Below are 17,906 nucleotides of genomic sequence, written 5' to 3' on the forward strand. Positions count from 1 at the left end.
CGCTAGTAAGTACGATGGACCGAACCTATTGGTAACTCTTTAGCAGGCTTCCGGATCAGCTAGTGTTTAATCTTACTACCTCTACTCTGCCAGATAGTGACTGGAGGGAGTCCAAGTAGTGTGTATGTGGGGGGGGGGCATTGTCGAGGCCACGTTATGTCAAGGGTCTGGGTATATTCTTACCATGAGTACACCATATCCAAAAATTTCATTACTTCATACAGCAGGTCCCCCTGAATTTTTCTTACTATTGAATACACCATCAATTGTCAAACTAATAGAGTAAGCTTATCTGCAAAAAGATCTAAACCTCCAAAACACTTCCTAGTTCATTTCACAAATATACGTGGTCTGAATTCTAATCTCAACGATGTCCATTTCCACTTGCAGTCTTCCAAACCCCATGTACTTTTTCTGACAGAATCACAGTTATTGGTTGATTCAACTACTGCTCATCTCAGTTGCCCAAATTATTCGCTGTATGATTCCTTTCGCCTCAAAGGTGGTACTTGTGCATATATCCATTCCGATATTCCCTGTCAAAGACTTGAAATTTGGAATCTCCTCTTTTTGATCTTCTCGGGCTTAAAATCTTTCTACCTCATTGTGTCAAATTCATCAGTTGTCTCTACCATTCACCCAACTCCACTAATCACATGGAGCTCTTGGACTTCCTTTCTTTGCAACTCGACTTTCACAAGTCCAACTTTCCTAACAGCGAGGTAATTTTCCTTGATGATTTTAATGTTCACAACTCCAGCTGGCTTCCGCTTTCTATTCACACTGACCCAGCTGGTCGAGATGCTGAGGCTTTTGCAATTACTAATGACCTTGCACAGATTGTTCATTTACCTATAAGAATAGCGGATAATCCTTACCATACAGCCAACATGCTTGATCTTTTTCTTACAAACAACCCATCTAAGTACACGGTCGAAGTGAGTGGTCCTTTAGGCACCTCAGATCACAACTTGGTGATTGTCTCTTTCCAATGGAGCCTTTATCCCACGGCTATTCCCAACCTCGTGTTGTTTGGCATTACAAGAATGCAAAATGGGATGACCTGCAAGATTTCTTTTCTTCTTTTCCCTGGTCGGATTAGTGTTTCGAAACTTCTTCAGTTTGCTCAGATCGTGTCAGTGAGAAATTATTCTTGTAGGAATGGAATCCTTTATTCCACACTCCACTTTAAAATCTTGTCCTTTATCTAAACCTTGGTTTTCCATTTAATGTGATAAGGCTGTTCAAGAAAAGAACGTTGCATATCATAATTGGCTTGTTTCCAATTCTTCAGTTTCATTTTCAGCCTACACCAAAGCTCGTAATAATTGTAAAGCGGTTATTAATCAGTCCAAACTAGATTTTGCACAGGCTAAGAGTAGAAAACTTGCTTCTTGCTCTAATGGCAGCCAAGCATTCTGGTCTCTTGCCAAAGCTATTGGCCGCAACTTTTGCCCATCTCTGCTCCCACCTCTGTGAAAACCAGATGGTTCTGTTATCACTTCAGCCAAGGATAAAGCTGACCTGCTAGCATCCCATTTTTCTTCCAACTCATGTATTACTGATCTTGATAAAACACCTCCCACTATTCCCAACACGCTCCATTCAATGCCTCTTGTGGCCCTCCGTCAAAAGGATGCAATTGATGAATCTTTATGCTAAGAAAGCACCAGTTCCTGATGGTATTTCTCCACTAGTTCTCAAAACCTGTGCTCCTGAACTTACTCATATTCTTTGCTGCCTTTTTTCACTTTTTTATTCCAAAGGTGTTTTTACTTCTGCTTGGAAATTTGCTCATATCAAGCCAGTTCCTAAAAAGAGTGACAAATCCCTCCCATCCAATTATCTTCCCATTGCAATTACTTCTACTATTTTTAAAGTAATGGAGAAATCAATTAACTGCTAACTCTTAAACTACCTAGAAACCTTTTGTCTGATCAACAATCGCCAGTATGGATTCCATCAGTGTCAATCCACTAGTGATATTCTGGCTTATGTTAACCATTTATGGACAAATTCAATGGAAAAGTTCGGTGAAACACAAGCAGTTGCTCTTGACATCTCAAAGGCTTTCAATCGTGTTTGGCATAAAGGTCTTCTAAACAAGCTTCCATCTTATGGTTTTCCAACTGTTTTTTGTAATTGGTTATCCAGTTTTCTCTCTAATTGCTTACCGAGGGTGATGGTAGATGGCTTTTTGTCTTCTAACTTCTCCACTAATGCTGGTGTCTCCTAAGGTTCAGATCTTTCCCCCCATTCCTTTCCTCTTGTATATTAATGACCTTCTTCCATTGACTGGAAATCCTATTCATAGTTTTGCCGATGATAGCACATTTCATTCAACTTTCCATTTTGAGAAACCTTGCCCTGCTCAATCAGCTTCAACTTCTCAAATATCTGCTACCAATTCCTTAAATGCCAATGTCCAGGTAATTCTCCAGTGGGGCAAAGACAACTTAGTTCATTTCAATCCTTCTAAAACTCAGTCTTGTCTTATATCTCGCAAAAAGGATTCTTCTACTCCTATGCTTATCTTTGGTGACACTCCGATTTCTAGGCAAAATGAATCTCTTTTGGGGATTACCCTGACTTCTAACCTCTCTTGGCACAAGCACATTACAAATATTGCTTCCTCTGCATCTAAAAAACTTGGTTTTCTCTGTCACTCTCGGTGTTACTTTTCTTCCAAACAGCTGTTCACTCTGTACAAATCGCAAATCCACTCTACCATGAATATTGTTCCCACATCTGGGGCGGTGCCCCCCAAAACCTCTTTCAGGCTTCTAGATTCCATTCAGAAGAGGTCAGTTAGGTTAATTAATGACTCCTCTCTAACAGTCTCTCCACTTGCTGTCTCATAGACGTACTGTTTCTGCTGCATGCCTCTTCTACAGATACTTCCATGGGCACTGTTCTTCTGAATTGGCTTCTATAATTCCCACTCTCTCTTTCAAATCAGTCCGAACACGTGCCGCCACCAGCCAACATCCATTTACTGTCCAATTTCAAACTCACAGAACCAACTTTTCATCTTCCTCATTTATTCATTCAACTGCCGTTTTCTGGAACAACCTTCCTTCATACATATTTCCTGAAAATTACAGTCTACAGAAGTTCAAGTCCAATGTCAACAAATATCTTCTTTCGTCTTCTCAACCACCAACCCAAGCACAGTACTAAGTACTATGGATTCTAATACCTCTTGTGTTTGGGGTTTTCATAACAAAAATAAAAATAAAAAGTTGGAAATGACATGAAACTTCTTTTTTTTTTGTTGTTGTTGTTTAATTTCACTGCCGTAGATGTAGCTATGTAGATTGTTGGGGTGCAATAATCACCCTGTGTGACCAATTACATTACTAAAGCTTTTTAATAAAATTGCTGAAATTATGAATATGTTATTTTATTTTTAAAAAAAATACAGAATCATGTGAACTAGTAAAAAAAAATTCAGTGGATAACATCACAAAATGTCAGTCAAGCTAGATTGGCAGGATATGATGTTACCTTCCAGGTGCTTGATTGTATTTTTAAAGAAGCATGTGCCTATGAAGTTAATATCATAAATTGCAAATAAAAATGGAGGGGGGAGTCTGCTCCATCAAAACCAAAAAGTGGTGTTACCAAACAAAATATAATACATTAAAAAATAAAATAAAATTCCAATATGCTTAAACCACTCCATGACAAGTAAAGTATTACACCATCCTAATACTTAAGATGCATTAAGATTCTTTATTACAACAATTATTTTGATATAATTACCTCCTGATCAAGCAGTTCTTGCAGCTGTTCAACAGCCTTATGATAGTCTTTTAGCCGCTGAAGTATTTCTACTCCTTGACTTAAACAACGCACATAAAGGTGTCCTGTTGTAAAATGCCTCAAAAATGGTGGAAGGGAAGTATCTCTAAAAAAATTATAGTTACAGTAGTAACTTTAATATTCTATTAGAATGTAAACAATAAAATAATGTTGATATGAATAATATATGAATAATAATAATAAATCAAATGAAAAATTAACATTTTCTTGATCTCTAAATATATTGTAGGCATAAAAATAAAGAAACAAATTAGTCTCATTTTCATACATTAAGTCAGGGGTCACCAAACTACGGCTCACGGGACAGATCCAGCTCGCGTAGTCTGTTCATCCAGCCCACCCCGCACTGTGCTACAAATGATCAAAATTTCTAAAATATATTGTAATTATTTATATGGAAATATAATAAATAGTGAATCAACGAAATACTACTGTTTCAATGACAGCTTGTGAGCGGGGCTTATACCTGGGCAACATATTTCGTGTATTGGTAAATAAATATATTCGTTGTCTTCATTTTTGTTGTATTTACTGAATTGTACATATTGAACAAAATGATTGTACAGCCCGCGCTCGTCAATCTCTCAGTTATCTGGCCTGTCGTGAAAAAAGTTTGGTGACCCCTGCATTAAGTGAATATAAAAATTGACTTGCACTATTGGGCTAATCATCTGAAAGGAAAAGAATATTCCTGGTAGTGAATTTGCCTCCACTGAAAACAATAAACGCATCATATGCATTACACAAAAGAAGCTTTGTGTTGTGTGGGGTGTACAGTGCATATTTTACATCCACTAATCAAGCTCTCTCCTCTTATTCTGTGTAAACAATATACATATATATATATATATATATTTTTTTTTTATGAAAACCCCAAACACGAGAGGTATTAGAACCTATAGTACTTAGCACTGTGCTTGGGTTGGAGGTTGAGAAGACAAAAGAAGATATTTGTTGACATTAGACTTGAACTTCTGTAGACTGTAATTTTCAGGATATACATACGAAGGAAGGTTGTTCCAGAAAATGGCAATTGAATGAATAAACGAAGAAGATGAAAAGTTGGTTCCGTGAGTTTGAAGTTGGACAGTAAATGGATGTTGACTACTGATGGCAAGTGTTCGGACTGTTTTGAAAACGAGAGCAGAAATTATAGAAGCCAATTCAGAAGAACAGTGCCCGTGAAAGTATCTGTAGTAAAGGCATGCAACAGAAACAGTGAGTGGAGAGACTGTTACAGATGAGTCATTAATTAACCTAACTGCCTTCTTCTGAATGGAATCTAGAACCTTGAGAGTGGTTTTGGGGGCACTGCCCCAGATGTAGGAACAATATTCCATGGTAAGGCGGATTTGCAATTTGTACAGAGTGAACAGCTGTTTGGAAGAAAATTAACACTGAGAGCGAAAGAGAAAACCAAGTTTTTTAGGAGCAATATTTGTAATATGCTTGCGCCAAGAGAGATTAGAAGTCAGGGTAATCCCCAAAAGAGAAATTTCATCTTGCCTAGAAATCGGAATGTCACCAAAGATAAGCATAGGAGCAGAAGAATCCTTTTTGTGAGATATAAAACAGGACTTAGTTTTAGAAGGATTGAAATCAACTAAGTTGTCTTTGGTCCACTGGAGAATTACCTGGAGATCAGTATTTAAGAAATTGGCACTGGATATTCGAGAAGTTGAAGCTGATTGAGCAAGGCAAGGTTTCTCAAACTGGAAAGTGGAATGCAATGTGCTATCTTCGACAAAAATATGGATAGGATTTCCGGTCAATGGAAGAAGGTCATTAATATACAAGAGGAAAAGAGTAGGGGAAAGAACTGAACCTTGGGGGACACCAGCATTAGTGGAGAAGTTAGAAAACAGAGAGACATCTACCATCACCATCGGTGAGCAGTCAAAGAGAAAATTGGATAACCAATTACAAAAAACAGTTGGAAAACCATAACATAGAAGCATGTTTAGAAGACCTTTATGCCAAACACGATCGAAAGTGTTTGAGATGTCAAGAGCAACTGCTTGTGTTTCACCGAACTTTTCCATTGAATTTGTCCATAAATGGTTAACATAAGCCAGAATATCACCAGCGGATTGACGCTGACGGAATCCATACTGGTGATTGTTGATCAGACAGAAGGATTCTAGGTAGTTTAAGAGTTAGTTTTTTGGCAGTTAATTGATTCCTCCATTACTTTAGAAAGAGTAGAAGTAATCGCAATGGGATGATAAATGGATGGGAGGGATTTGTCACTCTTTTTAGGAACTGGCTTGATATGAGCAAATTTCCAAGCAGGAGGAAAAACACCTTTGGAATAAGAAAGTGAAAAAAGGTGATTCCAACCAGTGATTCCATTATTTTCCCCGGAACACAAGTTAAACTAACAGGTCTGTAGTTACTTGTGTCACCATTTGAACCCCCTTTGTGAATTGGTGATACATTTGCACACCTCCAGTACATGGGGACCTCCTCTGAGTCCAAAGAAGCTCTCATAATTATGGCTAAGGGTTTGCTTACTTCCTTTGCTGCCTCCTTTAATATAACTGGATAGATCCCGTCCACCCCAGGTGCCTTCCTTATGTTTAACTTCAACAATTTCTCCTCCACTTTGCTCTCAGTTATTACAAAATCACTTAGCTCCCTGCTAGCATTTGATAAACATCTGGCACTCCCCTCATTGAATAACTCCTCATGTGTGAATGTAGATGCAAAATACTCATTCAGTTTATCAGCTAACTGAGCATGATCGTCAACATTCAACCCATCTATGTTAAGTGGTCCAATCTGATTCATCCCTTTCCTTCTAGAGTTTACATAAGTAAAGAACTCTTTTCTGTTTTTCTTTGCATCCTTTGCCAAAGATTTCTCGTAATCCTCCTTTGCCTGCCTAACCTCCTTTGTGACTTGATTACAGACTAGTTTATACCTGCCACAGGCTTCTGTGTCACCTGATACTTTAATGCATCCCATGCATTTTTCTTCTCTGCCACGAGCTTCATTAATTCATCCGGCATCCATTTAGGCCTAAACCTTGAACAGTATTTCTTATTTGGAATGAAAAGCCTAGTAGCCTCCAAGACTGAGTCCCTGAAGGCATCCCATTTTGAATTCACCGTTGGTAACATCATCCAGTTCCTCCTTAATTTATTTAACCTATCAACTTCCACAACGACAGATGAAAGTTTGTTCCAGCAATTAACCACCCGCTGGCTAAAGGGAAATTTCCGCACGTCTATTCAACATCTGTCTTTCCTTAACTTGTATTTATGCCCCTTTAGGTTCGTAATCTGAACAAGTGGAAGAATCCCATCAGAATTCAGCATGCTCAACCCATTCAAGGCCTTATACACCTCAATCAGATCACCATGCAGGTGCCTAATCTCCAGCCACTGCAATTTGCAGAACTTAAGTCTCTCTTGGTAAGAGGATCCCTTTATTCCTCTCACCAATCTTGTTGCCCTTCTCTGTACACGCTCAAAAAAATCTACATCCTTCCTAAAATGTACTATACAGTACTTTGCATTTGTCAAGGTTAAACTTCAGTTAACTCTTCTCAGCCCATCTGCCCAAATTTTCTAGATCCTGTTGCAGTAGCACACTGCCATTACTGTCATTAACAACCCTGCCAACCTTTGTATCATCTGCAAACTTTGACACTAAGCCTGATATACCTTCATCAATATCATTGATAAATATACAAAACAACAGTGGACCCAACACCGAACCCTGTGGGGCTCCACTAATAACATTAGTCCACGAAGAGCAGCACCCGTTGATTACCACCGTCTGTCTTCTCCCACTCAACCATCCTTTTATCCATTGTAGCAATTTACCCTTAATACCATTCTGCTGCAACTTGTACAGTAGTCTTCCATGCGCAACAGTGTCAAAAGCTTTCCTGAAATCCAAGTATATGATATCAAAATTATTTTTTGCATCCAGTTCCTTTGTAACCACATCATAATAACCAATCAAATTTGTCAGACAAGACTTTCCCTTAACAAACCCATGCTGTGTCTGAATTATTGCTGCAGTCTTGTCTAGATGATCCTGCAATGCATCTTTAACCAGTGACTTCATTATTTTACCCTGAGCAGAAGTTAAACTAACAGGTCTGTAATTACTCGTGTCACCCTTCGATCCTCCTTTGTGAATTGGGGATACATACATTTGCACATCTCCAATCCGTTGGGACCTCCCCTGAATCCAAGGATGCTCTCATTATTATGGCTAAGGGTTTGCTTACTTCCTTTGCCGCCTCCTTTAATATAACTGGATAGATTCCATCCACCCCAGGTGCCTTTCTTATGTTTAACTTCAACAATTTCTGCTCCACTTCGCTCTCAGTTATTACAAAATCATTAAGCACCCTGCTACAATTTGATAACCTTCTGCCATTTTCAAACCTTAATAACTCCTCATGTGTGAATGTAGATGCAAAATATTCATTCAAAAGTACTGCCTGTATTCATATTTGAAGTGCTGTAATGTGTGAAACAGAGTGTATTAGTGAAAGACCATTAACATCCTTTGATGTTAATGGTCTTTCTGTGTACACTCCAGAATATTTATATATATATAATATAAATAAAAATAATAATAGGATGTATTGATAAAATTGAACCTCTAAAAATGAATGAAAAAGTTATTAATTTATTTAATCGGATTATGGATCCAGGACACTACTAGTTATAGCAGAAATACCCAGCAACCATAATGAAATATAGACAAATGTATTTGATCAGTGCATTGAGTAGGGTTGCTGACCTGTCAAGGGGAATTACAATGGAATAAATTGAGAATGCCTGCAAGGTAAAAGCAGATTACCTGAAATTAAATGAAATTAAGATAATAAAAATGGTGCCTAATCTGTAGGTCCAAACCTTTAACTATGTCATCAGAGGGTCAGCAGCCAAAACCATAGGAGCCACAGCAATAAGCAAGGTCTCTGTTTCTGTTATGATGTATATGTACGAAACGTATACAGCATGCCCCCGTTATAACGTGGTTCGCTTTATGCTGATTCGCTATAATGCTGTTCTTATATTATAACCCGTATCTGACTATAACGCTGTCACAGATCACTATAATGCTCTTTTACAGATTGCATTTTTGGCATATTTAACGAAATCATTTCATTTGATGGAGTTGATAGCTTGAAAATGAATAGCAAAACAGCATTAAAATGTTTCCCACGCTCAGTGAAATTTTCTCGCACACTAATTTAATTGCAGTACAGTGACTTGTTACGTAGTTCCGAGATCAACATTTTAAAAATGATCAAGTATATTGCTTGTAATATTTGCGTTATATGCATTTATCCGAAGTCTAGTCATCACTCAATACAGTATTAGATATTGTGCGTAACGGACAGTTTACTTGAACATTGTATCATAATTAATGCAACCAACGCAGCTACATTTTCGAAGAGTTAATAATGGCGGATAAGAATGAAAAAGCAACGTCTGAGTGCAGTACGAAGACTATAAATGTAAGAAAAAGACTGAATTTGAAAATTAAATTAGACGTTTTGAAGCGAATCGATTCCGGTCAAAGACAAGCGGATGTGTGCCATAATTTAGGACTTGCAAGTTTAACCATAAGAACAATTATAAAAAAAAAATAAAGAATTAATTTTAGCAGCGGGAAAGATAGCTGTTCAACTGCAAGCAACTGGGGCTAGGCCAGTTATTAGGATTGAAATGGAAATAATATGCAATGCAGAATTCAGTTAAGTTAAATATTATTAAAAAAAAAAAAAAAAAAGAGAAAGAGATTAGCCAATATGATGATCTGAAGAAAACTCATCTTAAAAAAAAAAAAAATTTGGAACCATTTAAAACTAGTAAGGGCTGGTTGAATAGATTTAAAATCCAGGGAGAAGCCGCAAGTGCAGAAGGAGCCGAAACTTTCAAAAAATAACTTGTTAAAATTATTGAAGAGGGATATTATGTGTTATACTGTACTTCTCAACAAGTTTTTAACATAGATGAAGCAGGACTTTTGTGGAAACGAATGCCTAAAAGAAGTTTCATATTGAAAGAATAAAAAAACATGCCAGGTTTCAAAGCGGTCAAGGGTCAGTTGACTTTATTGTTGGGTGGTAATTAAACTGCGAGGGATTTAAAATTAAAACCCCTTTAAGTTTACCAGGAAGAGGGACAAAGTTCAACCCAAAATCGACACATTTTTCATGATTAAATTCATCAATTAAATTCGATCAATTAAATTCATGATTTTAATTGGAATTTTAAGTTAAATTTTGATACATAAGTAGTTACCACATAATTATATATGTATGTAACGCAGAATATTTTATATGTACAAATATTTGAATATTAAATATTTTGACCGACATTTGTGCATCTTTTCACTACCGTTTATTATTGATTAGGAAATATCCTATGGCACCGACCGCAACTTGCAAATACATATGTTACCTTATGGGAATGCAGTGCTCGCTTAGCGCGGATTCACTTAGCGCTCTGTTTTTACGGAACGAATTATCAGCATTAAGCGGGGGTCACCTGTACATCATAGCCAACCCGACAGAGACCAAAAAGGAAGGAATAAAAAGAATAAAATTTGTTTAAATTTCAAACTGGGCAGTTTGCCTTTTTTCATACTTTCGCTTTTTTTTTCCTTTGACAGAATTTATAGGTTTTATTTTAGCATTTTTTTCCTTTGACAGAGTTTATCGGTTTTATTTTAGTATTTCACTTTTATTTATTTATTTATTTTTGAATTATATTCTTTTTATTCCCTCCTTTTTGGTCTCTGTTGGGTCAGCTATGATGTATACGTTTCGTATATATACATCACAACAGAAACAGACACTATATAAATGATAAATAAATAAATGCTCTTTTTCTCAGAACCATCCATGACAAGCTAAAATGTGCAATTGTTGTATGAATAAATTGGTCATGTGTGTGTGTGTGTGTGTGTGTGTGAACCGTGCAATTGTATGAATAAATTGGTCATGTGTGTGTGAACTGTGCAGTATTGGCATTATTATTTCTGGTGCAAGGGCTACTTAGGCCATATTGCACCTTATCAATGAGATAGAGGTTACACATGGTGACTCTAAGAACAGTCAGAAATGAACATACAGTTGTGTCCATTTTAGGAAGCAGAAAAATTCCAGGAGGTCTGCATCATTACCTATGATAAGGCAAAGTGTCAAAGGTTGTTCAAGATTTTGTAGAATCTGAATGAGGCTTTTCGGGCATGAGTGTATAACGTACATTCAATAAGAATATGCTTCACCATGAGTGGAGAGTTGCATTGTATACACTGCAGAGGATCATTTCCTCTGAGAAGAAAAAGATGGGTGAACTGACTATGACTGATTTGTGCTTCCTCCTTTCTGTTTACATGGAAACTGGAGGCCCATAACTGTGGTCCAGGTTTTATTTGAAGAACCTTGTTTTGCATGTGAGCTTGCCATAGAAGTGCCCACTGTTCCTTACATATACTTCTTATACTGGATCTGTAAACATTATATGGAACGTAATAATGTGACAATGCTTTGTTGGTTGGATGTTTGGCTGCATAATCCGCACTTTCATTCCATGATATCCCAGTGTGGCCTGGGATCCAGCAAAAGATGACTACGTGCTGGCATTCCTGGATATAGTATGGCAGGTGTGATTGAAACAAGTGAATTGTGTCCTCACTGCAGACAGGATCCCTCCCCAAGACTTGATTGCAGCAGAGGGTAACCTAACTTAGATGCCTTCCCACACTGCCCTCTGCTGATATCACGCTGAATCCTTTTCTCAGGCGGCATGGCATGGGATGCTAACACTGGCTTTAGCTGGTCTGGCTGGTGTGGGACAGCAAACTACTGACAAAAAAATGTCTAGATGGAGACCAAAACTCCACATAGGAACCGCTGGCCCTATGACTTTTATTCTTCCATTCTTTCACCTAAGGGCTCTACCTCCCTTCCCAAAATGGTACTGCTGCTCTTTACAGCCTCCTATAGAGGGTGAATTGCCTCTGCAGGGTAGAAGCTGGCAGTTTCTGGTAGAAGCCTCCCTGACTCCCTATCATCCACTCCTTTACCTTTCCTCCCTTTTCTCCAAGACTTGTAAGACAAGAAAGCATCTTGTCACCTGTCAAGTGATGCACCCTCCATTTGTGTTCCAGATAAGAACAGTCAAGTGCATACCACTCTGGTTGAAGGTGATCTAGTTTTATTGGGAGACTATTGTCAGATAAATAAGTAATATTTTTTGTAATAAAGATAGGTGGAACAGAACAAGAGTGTATTTGCTCAGAGCAGCAAATGATGATGTTACCAAGAGATTGTCAGATTTGGGGGGGGGGGGGGTAAAGAGAGCATTATTATTCATGTTGGGACTAACAATATTAAATGAACATGACACCTGACCATTTGTTGAATAAATATAGGACCATGCTGAAAAATGCTGCAAGTTAGGTCAAAATGTGTATGTGTATGTGTCTGCAATTCTTCCCAGACATGATAGGTGGGATTATATGCTGAGAGTCTAGTGGATTAACTCAAGACTTGAGGGAATTTGCAAGACTTCAGGAAGAAATTTTCATCAGTGTGGCCTGCACTTATAGGTAGGAGGAATTTATTTTGTAGAGATGGTATTCATTTGAACAAAGGTGACACAAGGATTTTTGCTAGTATCACTGAAGATATTTTAAGGGTTCCGGTGGGGAACTGCTAGTTAGGAGAGTGAAGTGTAATATAGATCTGCATTTATCTGATGATATGGGTGAAAGTAATGCTTGCACTCACCTCAAGAATTCTTGTTTGTTGCCACAACAGCTGACAGCAAGATGTTTTGAGGGTAGTAACATTTCAAATGAGTGGGATGAGAAAGATAGGAAAACAAGCCTAAATAACTTCAAGGGGTGTGTCAGGGTAGTAAACTTTAGAAGAATACTCAAGTCATGTTCATTCTGATATTACTGTGTCTACAGTAATATCAGAACTGTTTTCAATAAAATGGCTGAATTTGAACCAGGAGTTGGTTAGGACAGCTAATGCTGACATAATAGGGATAACAGAAACATGGTACCACCCAGAAATTGGGGATTCTGTTTGTTTGTTGTTTGGTTTTTAGAAGCATTAGCAACTAAGGCCATATTGCTCCGGGAATATGCAGTGGTCATTCCCTGACCTTTCCGCATCCTCTGTATTTGTTGGTGACGGGCTCGAACCCCGGTCTAATCAAGAAGCATGTGCTATGCACTGCTGCTCCTTCCCACCTGGCTAAGGAGGCGCCAGAAATTGGGGATGACGTGTTCTACTATGGTATGTATAATGTATTTAGGAAAGATAGAGAGGTTGGCAGGGGATGGTTGTGTCATGCTTCTTATAAAAAGCAGCCTGAGTGTAAAGAGAGTTTCTGCTGAGTCTGAAGTTATTTCTGCCAGCAGAGATAGGACAGCTAATCTGGGTGGTGTGAGTTAGTTGGAAGCAAAGATATAATGAGAGCGAAAGTAATCTGACCAGAAGATTGTACAAAGTATGACGAGACTCTTTACATGCAGATGGAATGGGCAAGCAAGTGCAAATGTCTTATTATGGGTGACTTCAATCTGTCCCAGATTGATTGGAATAAGTACGAGGGAAACTCACCTTGGGGAAAAATTTTTCTAAATAAACTAGATGATTATTATCTAGTACCAGCATGTCAGGGTGAGAATATTCTTGACTTCAACATTACTCACAAATTAGATAACATCAAAGGGCTTAAGATACAGGAACCACTGACAGGTAGTAATCAGAGTCGCCAATTGGAAGAAGAAGAAGAAAGGTGTTGTTGCAGTAGTTAAAGATAAAGGCCCTGGTTTTAATTTCAGAAGAGGTGATAGTTTAAGGTACTATATGGCATCTGTTAATTGGGTGAATTGCAGAGTGAGGGTGAAAACACTTGAATTATGGAATACCTGTAAAGCAAAAATCACAGAAGCCATGAATGCATACATACCATTAAGAAATACTGCAGGAGGAGGATGCCAAAATGGATGAATGTGGAGCTGGCTAGTCAAGTAGAGCAGAAAAAGATAGCATTGGATAATTATAGAGCAATGAGAAGTACTGAGGCCTACATCAGTTATAAGTTGATTTGTAATAGTAACACAGATGAGGTTTAGACAGGACAAGGCTGCATATTAGAAAGCACTGTCTAAGAGAACAAAGAATGGGGACAAGGAATTTTTCATGTACGTGAAAAGAAAGAAGAAAAAAGAGAATCAGATCAGGCCCTTGTGCACTGCATGTGGGACAGTCTTAGACAATGCAGCTGATGTTGTGGATGAATCGAACAGGACTTTGGATCTGTCTTTATTGAAGAAAGACCCTTCATGCTGGCAAGAGGCTGATTATCATTACAGATGCAAATACACATGCTCAGCTTGAGGAAAGGACAAATTTGGCCCTAAAAGTTATCCATGATTGGACTACCACATATAAACTAAAAATATCAACAGAAAATATTCAAGCAATTCTAATCAAAGGCAGCAACAATCAAGATTTATGGCAGACCAGTAAAACTTGTAACTAAATTCAAATATCTAGGAGTTATAGTTGAAGATAAACTGACCTTCCACCTGCATCTACTACATCTTGTGGAAAAGATCAGGAAATACACAGGCATGATTTCTAGAATTACAAGGTGTGACTAGGGTATATCTGCTATGGTGCAGGTGCCTAGTGCCACAGAATAATCCTCGAAAGAAATAGAAGAAAATTGGATACAATACAAAGGCATATCTTACTCACCATCACCAGGGCATGCTGCACCATTAGCATGCCTGCACTTCAGGTCCTGGCAGCTGTGCTCCCCTTGCATATGGAAGTGATTGTGAGAGGGTTCTAATACCACCACAGGAAAACTCTGCCAATGACAATCATGGACTATGTTCTCAACCTCACCAACAACCAGAAACAGGAAAGTAAAAACACTGTATCCAACCTCCTCCATCGATTGTTTATAAATTTTTCCAGGTATGTATTACTAAACTTTGTTATTAAGAAGCATATTGTAATAATTTTCTTTGTTGTAAATTAAATTTCAGCCCTAAATCATGCCGAGGGAACTTAGGCATAATTAGGGTAACTGCCGATTTATTTAAAGATGGTTTCTAAATTGCTTTGTACCAGCTATGGAAAACTATTTAAAGTGGAAAAATCTAGATTTCAAAGTTTTATTACTATTAGATAATGCACCAGGCAAACCAAAAGATTTAAGTCATCCAAAATATTGAAGTAATGTTCCTACTATCTAATACATCTTCTTTAATTCAACTATCAGATCAAGGCATTATATCTACCTTAAAACTCATTACATTAGAAAATCAAAACACTGATTCTGAATCTATTGAAGTGATGGTGACATGGAAACATTTTTATGGGCTGTATCGGAATCATAGCTTTATAGCTCAAAGAAGTAAAACCATCAACATTAAACGAGTGTTGGAAAAATGTATGGCCAGAGTCAGTTCATTCAGAAAATATGGTCAAACCAGCATAAAACAAAATTGGTGGGAGAGTAGAACTTCGATGATATGACTACCAAAGACATTCAAGAATTACTGGCAGAAAAAGAGGCTGATGAAGCAGATTTGGCGGAAATGGCACCGGAGGTAATCCAAATCAATTCAGAGGATGACAGCGTAGATGAAAATTCTAAAAAAAAACAAATTTTACGCTAAAAAGCATACAGGATGGCATAAACTTAGCCAAGCAATTAGAATCCTATTTTTTGAATGCAGATCCTTCGACTGAAAGGAACACAAAGTTCAAAAGGAAGCTTCAAAAATTCTTAGCTCCATACCATGCAGTTTACAAAGATCTATCAAGCAAAAACAAACAATCCCAGAATACTTATTTTTTAAAAAGAGTAGAAGACATGAAATCTAAATGCTGCAGAAGAAAGTCCAAAAGGTGAAAATATTCTGAAACAGAGAAAAAGGTTCTCATTTCATTGAAATTAACAGCAATGAAGAGGAAGAAAATTAAATGAACGTACATTACCTGACATATACACTGGTGCTCAAAGAAAGTGCATCACACCTTAAAATTTTAATTGTTGTCCGAATAATGTAAGTATATGGCAATATTTCTTACAGATTGCATCAGTAAGATTGACATGAAAAGGTGATGATGTAATATTGAATCAGCAATATTACATTACTTTCAGCTATATAAGCACACTCTGCAAGAGTTGCAGTCATTCCTTGCTTGTGTCAGGATGGCAAGTTACGTGCAGTTGACAGCACAAAGAAAGAGTTCTATTGTTGTTAACATGAGGAAGGATGTTCTTCCCATCATATTGCTTATAGATTGTCTTGTAATCAGTCGACAGTGAGTAGATTTCTTTCTAAACTCAAGAATACTGGTTCTACTGATAGGAAAAAAGGAACTGGATGCAAATGAGTCTACGCCAAAACAGGACCGCATTTTGAAGAGCTTATGCTTCTTCGTCTGAGCTGAAAAGAGAAGAGGAAGACCATACAGGAGTAGTGAGCAATAACAATCAGAAGACACATCTTTAAAAATGGACTTGTAACCTATCATCCTAGGAAGAAGCCCCTCCTCACAAAAAAAATGAAAAAGGCCCGATTAATTTGGTGTAAGGAGCATGTCAAAGAGACCCATTAATTACCATCAAGGGTAAAGGAAAGGGTTTTTGCTTCCATAAAGGTGAGTACAGTGGTCTCTGACAGTTTTTAAATTCTGTACAGTGGGATCAACTGACGATGTTACCAACAGTAAATTCTAAGTGGGAAGCATTCAAGGAATTAATCGTGGATGCTACTAAAACTTTCATACCTATTAAGAAATATTGTTCAAGGTTTAGGCCTAAATGGTTATCTAATGAACTAATGAGACTCGTAACAGAGAAGAAAAATGCATGGGATGCATATAAATTATCAAGTGACTCAGAAGCCTATGGCAGATATAAGCTAGTCTGTATTCAGGTCACAAAGGAGGTTAGGCAGGCGAAGGCAGATTACGAGAAATCCTTGACAAAAGATGCTAAGAAAAACAGCAAGGATTTCTTTACTTATATAAACTCTAAAAGGAAGGGGATGAATCTGATTGGTCCACTTGACATCGATGGTTCGACTATTGGTGATCCTGCTCAGATAGCAAACAAACTGAATGAGTATTTTTAGCATTAGCATTAGCATTAGTAGAGGCATTTGATGCAAGAAAGCAAGCTTATGCAGCATCAGCCAAAAAAAAAAAACAAAAAAAAAAGTAACATAAATAAATAAAAATAACCACTTCCACTTCACCCCTCTGTTCGTTCGAAATACCTGTCCAGCTGAGCCTTAATCTTATTTAGGCTATCAACTTCCACGACAAGGGATGGAAGTCTGTTCCACCCACCAACCACCCGCTGGCTAAAGGCAAATTTCCGCACATCTATCCTACATCTGTCTTTCCTCAATTTGAATTTATGCCCTCTCAGGTGATTTTTCTGAGCTAGAGGAAGAATCCCATCAGCATTGAGCATGCTCAAACCATTCAAGGCTTTGTACACCTCTATCAGATCACCCCGCTGGTGCCTAGTTTCCAGACACTGTAATTTGCAAAACTTAAGCCTTTCTTCGTAAGAGAACCCCTTTGTCCCATTCACCAATCTAGTTGCCCTTCAATGTACTCGTTCCAGCAGCTCTACATCCTTCCTGAAATGAGGCCTCCAGGCCTGTATACAGTACTCTAGGTGTGGCCTGACCATTGCCTTATACAAGGGAATAATGACCTCCTTATCCCTGCTAGAAAAATTCCTATATATCATTGACAATACACCATGAGCTACTCTTGCAGCTCGTCTGCACTGCTCAGAGAACTTCATATCTGCCTGCACAACCACCCCCAGGTCCCTTTCATTTTCTACCACTGTCAGTGTAGTACCACAGAGTTGATACGTTGCTCTGGGGTTGCTGTTTCCCATATGTAGTACTTTACATTTGTCAATGTTAAACTTCATTTGCCACCTCGAAGCCCATCTGCTCAACCTTTCCAAATCCTGTTGCAGCAGCATAGTGTCAGTAGTGTCCTTGACAACCCTGCCAACCTTCGTATC

General features: G+C 38.0%; 1 protein-coding gene across 1 annotated transcript in view; it reads right to left on the minus strand.

Annotated features, from left to right (window-relative positions):
• LOC150083362 (fanconi-associated nuclease 1-like) overlaps nt 1-17,906 on the minus strand; it is a 177,737-nt gene that overhangs the window by 115,350 nt on the left and 44,481 nt on the right. Inside the window, exon 4 of the mRNA XM_090377215.1 lies at nt 3,766-3,910. Coding sequence (XP_090233341.1) covers nt 3,766-3,910 — 145 coding nt within the window. The remainder of the gene's footprint in view (nt 1-3,765; nt 3,911-17,906) is intronic.

The sequence above is a fragment of the Mastigoproctus giganteus genome, chromosome 7, assembly GCF_048544385.1.
Source record: "Mastigoproctus giganteus isolate SK-2022 chromosome 7, ASM4854438v1, whole genome shotgun sequence".
NCBI lineage: Eukaryota > Metazoa > Arthropoda > Arachnida > Uropygi > Thelyphonidae > Mastigoproctus > Mastigoproctus giganteus.